The following is a 15,749-nucleotide window of genomic DNA, read 5'->3' on the forward strand; positions in this document are numbered from 1 at the left end:
TCCCTATGTTTAGAACGGTAGGTTTTGACAAGTGTTTTGGGGTGGATGCCGTGGGGGCATCGGGTGGGCTTTGGGTCGGATGGCGGAAAGAGTCTCGTATGACTTTGGTTAAGGCATGTAATCACTTCGTCATCCTTTTGGTCAAAAAATATAATGGATTAGTATGGTATCTTGTGCTCTTTTATGGCGCTCCGAGCGTCCATATGCGTGCTTTCGTACTTCAAGAGGTGGAGGAATGGATTGGTACTTGTAATGCTCCATTTCTTATGGTGGGGGATTTTAATCAAGTCGAATATCGATGTGATAAATTAAGTTTGAGTCAAAGGCCTATCGGGGGAGTGGATGAGTTTTGCTTATGGAAAATTCGCAATGAACTTTTGGACATACCTTTTAAGGGACCATGTTTTACGTGGTGTAATAATCGTAAGGGGGAGAAGCGAGTTTATGAACGAATTGATAAAGCCTTTGGATCGAAGGATTGGTTTACGATCTTCCCACATACTGGAATCAAACACTACCCTATCCAAATTTCGGATCACGCGCCTATTGAATTTGATTTGAATCTTGTAGCCATGACTGGAAATCGACTGTACAAGATTGATGCGTCGGTTCTAGACCATGAAGAATGTATGGAAAAAATCCGAGTTGACTGGAAAAGAAGTAACAGGGGTTCGCCGGCGTATCAAGTAACTCGGAAACTATCAAGAATCCGGGCGAGTGTTAAGCGTTGGGCGCTTGATAAACGAGCCGAATGGAGAATGAAATGGGATGCGTTTGATCAAAGATTGGAACATGGCATGGCTTTGGCTATCACGGGGAATGGAGATGAGGAATACACAAGAGTAAATGAGGAAGTGACGGAATTTGCAAGAGCGACGACGGCTTTTTGGGGACAACGAGCAAAGATGAAATGGATGGTTGATTGAGATACTTGCACGAAATTCTTCTTCAATTGGGTAAAGGGCCGGGCGGGAAGAAACCATATCCATGGGATTAAAGATCTGGATGGAGTTTGGCACTATGAAGAGGACCTAATCCGAAATAAATTCCAACAAACTTTTATGGAGCTCTATCTGTCCTCCAATGACAACCTGGAGTGGCGAGAAAGCTCCGAGTTTGAACTAATCCTCAAACACCTGGAGTACTCTTTTTCTCAGGATGAGTTAGACCGCCTAGGTAGACCGTTCTCAGCTAAGGAAGTCCGCACGACAGTTTTTCAAATGGGAGCGCTCAAAGCTCCGGGTCCTGATGGCATACCTGCAGTCTTCTACCAAAGGTGCTGGTCCATGCTCCAGGGTGAGTTTACAAAGGCTATTCTCTCGATTCTAAATTCTGGGAGGGTGTTACGGGAACTCAATAGAACTTTTATCACGCTTATCCCAAAGAAAGATAGTCCGGAGGGAGTCACGGACTATCGCCCTATTAGCCTTTGTAACGTGATGATGAGAATTGTGACAAAGTGCATAGCAAACCGTTTGGCAAAAGTGATGAGTGCACTCGTAAGTGAAACACAAAATGCTTTTCTCCCAGGAAGGAACATTAGTGACAATATCCTGGTGGCTCATGAGGCCATCAATAAAATCTCGAGCCATGGAAAGGGGAGACAAGCATTAGATGCCTTCAAAGCAGATATGAGCAAGGCGTATGACCGAGTCAGATGGGATTTCTTGGAAGCGGTATTGGTAAAATACGGTTTCCCTCCGCATTTGATTTCGCTTATGATGAGTTGTGTCACGACGGTGAGTTATGAAATTATGGTAAATGGTGTCCCTTTACCACAGTTCAAGCCTAGGTGTGGTTTAAGGCAAGGTGATCCTCTATCCCCATACCTTTTCATTCTGTGTATGGAAGTACTGTCCCGAAATGTTAGTCACGCACATGAGCTTCGATTGGTACATGGTGTTCAATTGGTTAAGGAAGTTCGCCCTATTACACACCTTTTCTTCGTAGATGATTCGATCTTCTTCTTCAAGGATAAGGGGAATTCGGTAACCCAATTAGTGCAAATCATCAAGGAGTACTGCGACGCATCGGGTCAAAGGTTAAATGTCGATAAATCAGGGATACTGTTCAGTCCGAATACTACTTTGGCCAAAGCTCAGAGGATTATGAAGGCTTTTGATATCAAGAAGAACAATGGTATTGGGAAGTATCTGGGTATCCCTGCTGAATTTAAAGATTCAAAACAAGGCATTTTTAACGCTCTTATTGAACATGTCACCAGACGCATTTCTTCGTGGAATGGGATTTTTCTATCACCAGCAGGACGACTTACTCTAATCTCATCGGTTCTATCAAATCTTTCAAATTACTTTCTATCGGTCTTCAAAGTACCGGTAAGTGTGGCAAAAAAGATCAACTCTATTTTGGCACAATTTTGGTGGACGGGATGTAGGATGGGGCATAATATCCACTGGTGTAGCAAAAATTTTCTGAGCTTACCAAAGAGTGTGGGTGGCTTGGGCATTCGGAATGTGAAATGCCTTAATCAAGCATTACTGGCTAAACATGGGTGGAGAATCGTTTCTGGAGAATCATCTCTCTTCTGCAAGATTTTCAGGCAAAAGATTTTTGGCACACAGGTGATCCAGCAAGGTATGACCCCTATTAGGGGCATCGGGTGTTCATGGGGTACACGTAGCATCCTATATGGGTTATCTGTCATTATGGAGAATATGGGGTGGAAACCTGGTTTTAACTCGAAGATCAATATCTGGACAGCAAGATGGGTGGGGGGAGAGAGGCCGGAGCCCAAAGATGACTGGCTAAACCTTAGCAATGGATTCCTTGCTAATCTGCAGGTACGGAATCTTTTCCAAACTGATGGTAAGTGGAATAAGGTCTTCATCGAAGGTTTGTTCACAGAGGAGTGGGCTACACGGATCCTTGCTATACCTAGATGCGAAGTGAGAAGGGAAGATAAGGTTTTTTGGCCACTCACAACAACAGGCAGCTATACGGTAAAGAGTGGATATGGTTTAATCTTTACTGATTACATGGACAAAGCAGGGACGGATAAGGACAACTGTAGACTCAGCGATCGAGGACGACTTTTCTGTCGGAAAGTGTTATGGAAGTTGCCTATCCCACAGATGTGGAAACTCCTACTTTGGAATATTATTACAAATGTGCTTCCGACCGGGAATGAGATCATGAAGCGGAAGATTGATGCGGATCCGTTCTGTGACATGTGCAGAGGAGACCAGCGTATTATAGAAACACCTGAACACCTTTTCAGGGACTGTGGTTTCTCAGGGAGGATCTGGGCTGGATCGATCCTAGGCATTCGGGTCGAGGGTGCAGGAGGCATTCCAATTTCAAATTGGATTTGCGACTGGATCCACTATTTGCACAAAAAAGAAGAGGGGATGAATCAGGTGATCCATTTTGTGGCCACTTTGTGGGGCTTATGGACAATGAGGAACAAAATTAAATTCCAAGAACAAGCGGTCAACTCGCATGTGATCACGAATATGGTCTACAAGGTCATTGGGGAGAAAGTGCACATCTTGTGTAATTCCATGAACTTGAGGCAAAATCGGAGGGATTTGCGATGTGAGGAAGATGGATCACTCCAAAGGGAAGTGGTCGATATTCGCAATGGTCATCCTGTGTGTGTTGTAGGTAAGTCGTCCGGTTGTACGGTAGTACGCGTAAAAGTGGATGCTAGCTGGAACCAGACCTTCGAGGCGGCTTTCGGGTGGATTGCTTATGATGACACGGGGCAGGAATTAGGTCGTAGACAGGTACGTACCAGAGCTGAATCGCCGCTGCAAGCTGAAGCCCTGGGGGTTCGTGATATCGTGGAGTGGACACATGAAGAGCAGATTTTACATCTTGATATCTCATCGGATTTCTTGCAACTTATCAGCCAAATAGCGGGAGTGGACAAAGATAATCACAGGATTGCGGGGCTCTTGGAGGACCTTAGGGGTTCTTTTAGTTTCTTTCATTGTTTATGTTTTAATTTTATTCCAAGGCAGATGAATGGCATTGCGCATAGCCTTGTTAAGCAAGCCATGAAACTGTAAAACCTTCTTTTACAGCTGACAAAAAAAAAAAAAAAAAAATTATTGAAACAAAAATAGTTAGGCTAATATCAATTAAAATGATCATCAACTGCATAAAAATACATCCTCAATATGGTGATTACTCCATTCAAGAGCTTCAGATTTGATCATCCATATGAGCACATCCTCCAACATCAAATATCGTGTTAACTGATATTGAACTAACATCTGAAATAAAAAAATATTGATAATTCTTAAATTGTGTTTTGTACTCACCGATTGTCATGTATTAATAATTAAAATAGGAAAATATCCCCAAACCAAGAAATTCCAAGAAAAAATGAGAAACATCATGCTACCTCGTAAAAAATCCACATACTTGTCGGTTGTCATTTGCGTGTATTGATACTCAAGTATGTCATGCTCCTGAAAATTCAGTCAATTGTACAAATTAGTATTATGCCAAAATCAATTGTACACGAAATACAAAATTGTATAAGATATACCGAGTATATTTAAAATATTATCAAATGAGTTTGACCAATATAGTAAAATCTTATAATGGAAAAGAGACCATGAGAAACACGAATGAGCTGCAGGCTGATAAAAAATTATAATTAAAATGCATGTCTGTTGTTGTGCTCATGGAATAAACATTATCATCTCAAGAAAAAAAAGTAGTAATTAAGAAGTCATAATATCATCAAAAGTTTCAAGGTAAACTAAAAATATGAATCACTATAAAGGAACTTGAGAAATGAGTTATGGAGAAAGAAGATGAAAAGTATGGTTAAATGGAAACTATGGTTAAATGCTTGTGGTGAATTGAATAAAGTGTTGAAGTGGAAGAAGATAAAAAGTTTATTGTCTTCTATAATTTTTTCTAATATTGTAATTGTAAGAATAAATATTATGGGACATAAAAGAAAATAATTATGATATGATGAGACTTTTAATATGGCTGCGTGAAATCATGGGGTTATATCACATGTCATTTAAAAATGTACTCAATGTTAGCCTTTTTATACTATTTATTATATAGATTTTAAATAAATAAATAAATGTATACTTTAATTTTATGAGCTCTGTTAATATGAAACAATTTAACCGATTCACTAACATCTATGCTCTCTTCCAAAAATTTCAATTAAAATGTGAAATATAATTGTAAATTATGAAACATTTATATGAATTTTGGTAAGTTACATCTTTTTTTGATTTTTTTAGCTCATCAAATCTTTAATATATACATTTAATTTAAGAATATTAATGATGTCTTTTGATTTTCTTTATTTGTATGTTACACAATATGTCTTTTGATGTAATTATATCAAATAACCAATAATCTAATAATAAATAATAAATAATAATTAAATAATCAATAAAAATTAATTGAAATTAATGTGGTATAAAATATTAAATGCTAATGTCATGCGGAATTAAATTAAATGCTTTAATGTAGCATTTTAACTATATTGTATAGATTTACTTAAGTATTTACATAATTTGTTGGTAAATTACTTAAATTAAATAAATATTTTCTTTTCCATATATTTTATATTTTTTCCAAAACCTTATCCTTTACGTGAAATAATATAATGAACTAAATACACAGTATTACTACCCTTTTAAAATTCTATTATTAATGTTTAATTTCACTTAAGTATTTACAGATTTGTTTGTAAATTACTTAAATTAAATAAATATTTTCTTTTCGATATATTTTATATTTTTCAGAGAAAATATTTTATATGATCTCCATTACTCATTTGTCGATTAATTAGTTATTTAAAACATCTTCTGTATATAACAAAGTTATAGTAACAACAATAGTGAATTAATAACTTTAAAAAAAAAAGTTGCGAATTAGTGACAATACAATTTTTTTTTTTCAACTTCATTTATTCTTCTTCGTTCTTAATTTCTTATGTATTCATTTTTTTTATTTCGAATACATATAATACGAAGTACTACCCCATATGAAATATTCTGAAATTATTAACTTATAGTTAATGCGTATTTTTTCTGTAGTTTTTTTTTTGAGTTAATTAAATTTAAAGCTAATGGAATATGGATGGATTTATAAAGGAAATAAGTGAATTCAATTAATTCAATATAATAATAAATTGGATAGTCCATGTGATATTAGTTTGCCTAGTCACATCGTTATTATGTACGTGGCTTTTTTTCCATTCCATGTGGCATTATATATGTGACATTTTTAGGCTAGCTTTTTAATAATATTTTATATATAATAGTAAAATAAAATACTAATTAAGCCTTATAAGACTAATACACGTAAAAACGTTACTATGACTTATTACAATACAACAATTAATTGGTTAATTTTTTTTACTAAATGCTCATTAACATTCTTAAATTGTACATATTCGTAAATTTTGCATATGCTCGGGCCAGGCCGGGATGGACTAAAATTCGGGCCGTAAAGGCGGCCCAAACCCGGCCTATTATATTGAATCAGGTCATGGGCTTCAGTCTGTGGGCTTTTCGGGCCTAAAAATGAGGCCTAAGCCCGTGAAAAAACCGGGCTGGGCCGGGTCGGGCTAACGGGCATGTGCCATATGATCAGCTCTAGAAAGATAGAATAATAACAATAAACAAAATCGAAAAGTTTAAAATGTAAATATATTTTGATGAGATTATTCTAAAACAATTGTGGGAGCCAAAAAAATCGAAAATTATAAAAATTATAAAACAGAAAAAAAGTAAAGAAAACTTTTAAACAATTAATGCCATGCTATATATAACATCATGTTTACATTTGAAAGAGAAAATACAAACATTCAACCTTTTTATTTTGGCCCTTCTTTTTGAATGTAAACATTAATTAGCCATAAAATGATGCATGCAATCATTTATTTAAACAATAATTATGAAATTGGAAAAATAATATGCAGGTAGTCGTGTGCGGAGTTGCGACTTATGAGAGCTAAGAGAGAATTGAGTTTAGGAGAGTAATTTAATGGAAATATAAATAAAAATTTGTTTTAAAACATTATTGTGTAATAATGTTATGGATGTCCATAAGTCACAAGTATTATGGATGTTCATAAATGTAGAGTTAACTAGGTGTCCTTTTACCTTTCTATTGCACAACTCTTTTGTATACATGTATATATACCTCATTGTGACAATAAGAAGTATACAATTCTCTACCATCTCTCATTCTCATTCTTTACATTTTATAACACGTTATCAGCACGACCTAATTAACTGGGCTAAAATTCCATAGTTATGTTATCTCGTTTTTATGTTATTTGTGTAGTATGTCTCTTCGCTGAATCATTCGATGGACAAATGATTTTAGTTTCATCATGCATATGCGTTTGATCAACAATAATGCAACGTATGGAGATGACTTCTATTAAGAAGATTATGTTGGCATCTAAGCAAGACATTTGTCTCGTGTTCACGGATGGGTCACGGTTTCACACATAATATGCCGTTTATCAGATCCGATAATCAGAAGGTACATATTAGATCTTATTATTATATTTCGTTAATCAAGGTACGTTTCCGTTATACTCTAACCGACTAAACTTATAATAGGTATAATTGTAATTTGCTTTTGTATTCACTTAAATTACGTGATTTATCTTAATCTATGATAAATTTATGTTTTGTGACGATGAGGTCACTTCTGTCATGTGGTGCGGTTAATTTTGTCATTGTGCATATTATATGACCTATCCCCATGTAATTTGAGTTAGTAATAATGATTATGATTAATATGGCTAAGGTGATTTTCTAAGTTTCGTTTTTAAGCTTATTTTCTGTACTAATTAGTAATAAAGTTGGTCAAGGAGATAATTTATAGTTTATCTGTATGTCTTCCCCTTGAATCTGATAGAATGTTCATATAATTACCCAATTTCATGTAGTATACTTATAGACTTGACAATTATTACACGTTATGCTGATGTATGTAGTTAATTATTGTGGTCGCCTTATTTTGCGTGTCGAGTTTATTGTTTGCCTTCAATAAAGTTTAATGATGCATGATAAAGTATATCAATTAGTTTACATGCATCGTGAAAGTAATTTTGCATAATTGTATGTATTATATGATAATTATATGTTATTTTTCTGAAATAATTCGTGATATTAAAAATAATTAATTATGTCGAATCTTTGAGATATTGATTTTTTATCGAACTGAAACGGGAAATCATCTATTTTTCAAATTTGTCACAAAATAGCGCCTTTATACACGATTTTGTTTTTTAGGCTCTCAAACGAATTTGTGTTTTTCTAATGTGTAATATTATTTTTGTCTCTCGATTTTCAAAACATATTATTATCTATTTTGTTTATGATACCTAATCATCATTCTTAATGACTGTAAATCATTGTTCAACAACGGACCTAATCGACTGTATATACAATCTCAAAGACCAATTTATTATTTCAAGTAAGCTATATTATTATACGGTAAGTATATTGTTAATGTTTGACGTATATCTAATCTATTGTTTTTAGCAGATATAGATGGGCATGTATGTCACTAGGATTAGTTTTAAATTATGTGAAATATGACGTATCCAAGATTCCTAGTCATTAAAGGCATTATTCATTTGACCATTACTATGATTTGTGATTATGACAAAATGTTTGATATTCTTTTTTTTATTTTTTTTCTATATGACTAGGTACATAAACTAATTTAATAACTTATTAATTGTTACCATTTGGATGAATTAATGTCTATTTAAAAGTTTTGCTTGAGTTAATGATATGTTTTATATGGCGTATATTATGAAGTTTATCATTTTTATATATTATTGGACCTCAGTACCATATATGTGCTCAACAAGTTTTGTAAATCACATATCATAAAAGTTTGAGCCTGAAGTTCCAAAAATCTATTTTATAAAGATAAACAGCAAATTTATTTGTAACTGATTTTTGTTCACCTGAAGTTGAACAATATAATAAAATCTGAAATTTGATCATTTTCTTAGGCTGAATGTAACATCTAATAAGCACTCTACATGTACCAGAGCTCGAGAACATGGCAAATGTTAAGCCTAATAATGTGATATTTGGTGAGCCAAGCAAATAGACTTTAATAGAGCCCAATGTATAATGAGGCCTTTCTTGAGCCAAATAGATTTTAAAAGAAAATATCTCATATAATTAAATATATCATGAAAAGACACGTGAGACTCATATATGCTAAAATTTTGATATGAATAAGAATAGAATTAAAGACGCGTTTATTAACATTTATACTATGGTTCGAAGTTCATAATATTTACGAATGCTGAAACTTTGACCAGAAGTTCATAGTGCTCACAACTTATGAAACTATGACCCGAAGTTTATACTATCTAAAAAAATACTAAAACTGTGACAAGAAGGTCATAGGGTTTACATTTACTAAATTATGACTTGTAGTTCATAATGTTTAATTTACAGATATTAAAACTGTGACCTTAAGTAATGTGAGTATTAAAAAAAAATATGACAATAAAAATTGTGGCCTGTAATTCATAGTGTATATATTTTTACTTTTCGTATACTGAATTTATTTTCCAGTATCAATATTAAAAATGAACTCGGAATTAAACATTGATATTTGCAAAATATGAGATATTCTTAAAAATTGAGAATCGTATCAAATCGATTAAGAAACCATTTCCTGTAGCAAATGAGATTTCAGATTTTGAAGATTAAATTATTTTATCTTTCATACAAATAATTTAGTCCTATAGACACATTATATAATATATTTGATTAAAGACCATTATTCCCTGAAGCGAATATGGCATCGTTTTCCTGATCTAATAAAAGTATGAAATTTATACCACCAGCAGTGGTTAAGTTGAAGAATATGGATATTTTCATGAGTTATATGTATTTGTTTTAAAGCACTGATATTCCCACCAGAAGTGGACATTTACTTCACTCTTAAAATAAAAGTGATAGTGTGGTCAACTTATGATATTTTATAAAGTAACTTGTCGGATAATACAACTGATTTTAAAGTTGTAATGTTGAATATTTTGTCACCCTGAAAGAAATATTGGATTCATAAGTTGAATTATAATCAATTAATATGTATTATCATGCTATACAACATATTGAAACGATATGATACGAACGTGTATATCATCATTTATATTTGATCATTATAATGGTTGATAGTAAGATAGAATTCTATATAAAAAATACTTCAAGACTAATATAATAACTTTCCCCGAAGAAATTTTGATGAGTCTTGCCAATATATATGAAACACCAGTCGTGTCCTATGTCACATCATTTATCTGGCCGGATAGAATTTTTTTTTTTAAATTTGAGTTTATATGATACGAATATTGCTAACTTAATGATTAGCGTGAGAAATATAATCAACTAAAAATGTGGCGTGTGACAAGTGAAATTTTAAAAACACGACCAATGTTTATGAAAGATTGTCATGAATTATGGGCAAACTAAGAGAGATGACATGAAATGACTAGATGTGACAATTGAGGCCATCCGGGTTCATATAATACCCGTCTTTATAAACCCGAAGTTTATATATCAAAAAGATATGTGCTGAAATTCTCTCGTGTAGAAATTTTATTAAGGGCAAGACACTACACTGAGATTGAATATATGTGATATTGGAGATCTAAACACTACTCGGAGTTGAATAAAGAACTTAAATATTCTTGTATGGATTGACACTATATTGAGTGGTTTATAGCTACATACTGAATTTTCTGAGTAGTTCCAGTGATTAAAAATCACATTTTGATTATTATATGCAATCGTTGATCTCGTGAATTGGGCATTGTGATTCAGCACATATAAAACCCAACTGCATTATATGTCACTCCCCGAAATATATTATATTGTACAAAAATGCCCATGTAAAATCTCATTGATGATATGAGAAATTGATGTCTAAGGTGGTTTGATAAAATTTGAACTATATATTGGTTATAGTTTTTACCACCTTAGGGGGAGAAAAAGTGAGTTAAAAGCTGGTAAAAAACAAATATGGAATTATCCCTTACTGAACCAGAAGTTCAGATAATGTTATACATTAAATTCATTGAGTAGAGGTTTTGGATTTGATAATAATTTTACCAGATTGATACATGTACATCTGAAGTGTAGTTCAATAAAAGTCAAGATAAATTGACGGTTCCACTATGAAAATGAAATAAAAGATAAATAGCAAGATGAAGCAGTTGGTGTGAAATAGATAACTATATTTGATGTGTTCCCGAAGTGACACGGATATCTGAATAATAATAGATGGCCTAGATGAATGTTTTGGGTGGATTTTGCGCAAGGCAAGATCAGGTCAAGATTGATTTAGGTAGGGTTAACTAGCTCTATCTGGTTTATAAGTCAGGTTGTCAGGGTGAAATATAAAGCTGCAAATGTAATAAAAATAACAGTAATAAGACAAAGAATTTTGTACGTGGAAAACCTTTAAATGGGAAAAAACCACGGGCACCAAGCCAGGAGAGGATTTCACTATTGTATTATGTATTAAGCACAATTGGACGTAATTATCTAAGAATGAAATGAGAATGTTGTATGCTATCTTGTCTTGTGATGATGTGTCCCCAATGATTTCCAAATATTCCTTATATAGGTTCTAGCTGAACGGCCGTATGATCCTGGCATTAATGTGGGATATTCTCCTTAATTATCCGCAATTATTCTCAATATTACGTCCTTAATTGCTGCATTAATTGCGAGATCTTCCTATTCAATGTTGCGCGTATATTCCTCCTATAATATCAGTTCTTGGTCTGATATCGTCCTGATATTTTGACCGTTGTCCTCTCCATGGCCTGGCGCCTGTCTTCATGTGTCCTGATAGCCTGAAATCCTGGCACCCTGATAGTCAGGTTAAGGTGAGATACTGATCAGGGACGTCTGCGGATTTCCAGGCCTAACAATTGCCCCTTATCTCCTTATTTTCAATGTGTCAGGACAAAAAATAAGGAGATAACTTTAATCTCTGGAAAATTACCCAACGGTTGAATTATGCCTAATCAGTTCCTGTAACGGCTACTTCCTTCAGTTTATGACGCGTGTAGATTTTACTGCAACCTCTTCAATGATTATCCTTCCACTTGCGGTTGAAACCCTATATTAATCTACTATAAATACACATTCACTTCATTAAGTTAAACTCCATCTAAATAATCTCCCTTATTTCTCTCTTAATAATCTTCTTCTCTAATTTTCCTTAATTTCCATTACCTTAATCTTCAATTAATCTTCATAATTTTTCAATAATGGCCGCAAAAAAGAAGTCTACCAGGGCAGTGACTCCTGGAACTCCTCCTTCCCAGAATCCTGAGGAAACTTCTTCTGAGAATTTGCCTCTTTCTTCTGCTGCTCAACCTTCCACGGTCAGTAACCCGAGTGATTCTCCATTGGAGATGATCTCAATTTTTCATGGTGATTTCCAGTTCAAGCCTACGAAGGCTTTAAATGAGGATCAGTCTCTTGCAAACCGCTTGAAGCTTGAGTTTGAAAAGGTGTTGAAGGATAAGGGGATTATCCCTGCTAATGCTGAAGTCTGGATCCCTGAGAATTCTCCTATCAGGGCTGACTGGGCGTGTCCTGGTTGGTTCTGTATTCACGATTGGGCTTTCAGGGCAGGTTGTAAGCTTCCCTTTTCCCCTCTTATGGTTGAGGTTATTAAGGAGATGGGTGTTCCATCTTATCAGTTGATGCCTATGGTGTGGAAGGTTATCTGTTCCGTTGAGTACCTCTGTAAAAAACACAATATCTCGTTTTCCCTTGATGATCTGAAAGCTTGTTATGCTGTCAAAACCAATAGCCCTGGCCGTATAAGTTTTAAGGTCAGGGCTTCTACTACTCCCCTTTTGAGCAATCTAGATAGCGGCCATGATAAGAACTGGGCTGCTGGGTACATGTTTGTCAGGACCAATTCTGTGGGTCCTGATCTGGCGTATTTAAATTATGAAGCTTGCGTTGCTGGTGAGTTTTTTAATTTTTCTTTTACCCTGCATGTTTTACTCGTTAGTAAAAAATAAAATGAAATTCATATTGAATCATACCTTTTACCCTGCATGTTTTAATGTAGTTCCAGGATAGCTTTTATCTGTTCAGGGCTGGCTTCTATGCCTCTCTTTGTGACCATGTATCCAAGAAATTTGCCTGCAGAGACTTGTAGATACCTCATTTCTGCACCTCCCGCAAACCACCCGGTGATGATTGGGCCGCATGTTTGGTACGCGCAACGATTTCTAACAGTTCGTAGGTTTATCGTCAAGTGATCGCTCAAACACTTGTGTCTACCTCTTAATTGTCATCTATGCACCGATACGGTCGTTTTGGCAGTAATTAGAGTACATTTGGAGTGCGGGTCTAAAACCGTCTTCATTTTCTAATAATCGTTAAAATGCCGAGTCAGAATGTTCTGGAATGTTCCGGATATTTCTATTCCATATTTTACATTCTTTTAGTTTTTGGTAAGATATTTCCCGTAATATTCACACAAAATATTAAGGAAAATAAGATTAATCCGTTATTCCATAAACGAAACACGAAAATCTTTCTTCCACAGGAGGAAACCACTTGGGAAAGAACGCAGCAAGTGCTGCGACTCTTCTAAGAGACGCAGTGCCTGCTGCGCCTCTTCCCAAGTCCTTTTCTGCGTTTTTTTCGTATCTTTTCGAGATTCACTTCCAAAGTTTCTCCGAAAACCCTAATTTACTCCGTGTGATTAGTGTAAATAGAGACCTTCGGTCTCACATATTTCTCACTCGAGTGTCCGCCCTTCTCTTCTCCCATTGCATTGTAGACCACGTTCTTACTTTTTGGCGTCTACGTGCTTGAACTTTCGACCACGCAAGCTCGGATCCTTCTGAGTACCAGCCTCGTTTTGCATGACCGACCAATTTGACCAACTCCACAATAATCAATATTAATCAATCTTGTTCGTTTTCCTCCTAGAGGGCACTTTCGTCTACATTGAAGTCGAGCATCACTAAACGTTAACTTCGTTCATCTCGTTTCGTCAAACATGTAAGCCTGAGGGTGTAAATCCCTATTTTATTTATTGTTCTTTATTTTTTGTATCACTAATGTAAGATTTATGTCGAAAGTATTCTAAAAACCGATTTATAAAACCTCGTTTAAAACCCTAATTACGAATTATCAGGAGACAGACGTCGAGAAAGGACGCAGCAACTGCTGCGCCTCTTCGAAGGGATGCAGCACCTGCTGTGTCTCTTCGTGAGGCTGCCGCAGTTCTTGCTTCCTTTCTTCTTCCTTCATCTTTTGTTAATCCGGTTGCTTTGCTTTTTTTGCTTCCAATTGTTCATTGTTTCGTTAATATACCAATTTGAATATGATAATTTTGACCTGTAAATTATTCATCATCATTAATATTTAATTCGTCGTTATTTTCCCGACATAAATACCTTATAATTCATATTTGCGGGTTTTCGTCATTAAAATCAATTCGATTTTTAGAGGTTCGATTCATTAATATTGAGTCTCTGGAATTCGATCTTTGATATATTCTCATCTGTTTATTATCGTCACCATCATTAATTCGTCTTGTTTAACCTAGTTAGTTTGTTTAATTCATTAAATAGCCTATTAATCTTATACCTTGTAATTAACTCGTATTGATTAGTTTAATCCATGTTTTATTGCTTTTACCACTCAATCGCATGTAAATAATGTATTAAATCACTTCTATCCGAGTCAATTATTCATAATCAATCATCAAATTCACCCACGAATACAAACGAGATGCAGTTCCGGCTTCACAGCCAGAACTCAACCCAGGAACAGACGCAGCGACTGCTGCGCCTCTTCCAAGGGACGCAGCTCTGCTGTGCCTGTTCCCGGTTGATTTCTGTCCTTGAATTCCCATTTCTGCTCTGACCTAGTTTTTTTAATTACGTATTAATTAACTATTACCTGTATTATCACCTAATAATCTATTCGTTTATTTGTTTATTCTTTTTTTTCTAAAACCATCTGTTTTAAATGTATTTTCGACATAAATCAATAAATCCGATGTAATTATTGTAATTTTTTTATTGTATTTTTTATTGTATTTCTTTTATCATAATATTTGTATGCCTTCGCATGTAATCAACTTTAAATTCGTACTTTGACCCAATTGTATGATAAATTACGTGATAACCGACTTAGTCTAATTCTCACATGTTAGGATTAAAATAATGGATGTTGCATTGCATGCATATAATCGACAATAAATCGAGTATAGATAATTTCCCTAATCATTAGTAGAAGCCGCTATCGAGGCAGGCGGGATTAGGTGTTCGATCAAAAGAGCTTCCTAATACGTACCCTCACCCCTTATTCCAGATCTCTGTGAACATCCGTGTTCATTGGCATCCACGAGAGTCATTCTAGACATAAAATGCTAAGGGTAACGAGTTCTTGGTGTTCATGTCACTACTTTGTGTCTTGACATGACACGAGGTATTCGAACGATTTCCAATTTTCCACAATAAATTGGTGGCGACTCCACAAATGCAAACAAAGAAAAGCTTGCTTCGCTTTTCGCCCCCGTGGGGCCGCGTCCACAGTTTGGCGACTCTGCTGGGGAATAATACACTTACGTGTAGCCAAAATGGTGAAACTTGAACAAGGTTAGGGAATAGTTTGTACAAGACAATTGTCGGTTTTCATAACTCGGTCTTCCTAGACCGTTTCATTCGGCCTTCCTAGGCCCAACCCAACCCATTCGAC

At 35.0% G+C, this 15,749-nt stretch overlaps 1 protein-coding gene across 1 annotated transcript; it reads left to right on the forward strand.

Annotated features, from left to right (window-relative positions):
- Window positions 1–203: 203 nt before the first annotated feature.
- Window positions 204–926, forward strand: LOC141620488 (uncharacterized). The gene has a single exon (XM_074437345.1). It carries the CDS (start codon window positions 204–206, stop codon window positions 924–926), a length of 723 nt encoding a protein of 240 aa, XP_074293446.1.
- The last annotated feature ends 14,823 nt before the right edge of the window (window positions 927–15,749 follow it).

The sequence above is a fragment of the Silene latifolia genome, chromosome X (assembly GCF_048544455.1).
Source record: "Silene latifolia isolate original U9 population chromosome X, ASM4854445v1, whole genome shotgun sequence".
NCBI classification, from domain to species: Eukaryota; Viridiplantae; Streptophyta; class Magnoliopsida; order Caryophyllales; family Caryophyllaceae; genus Silene; species Silene latifolia.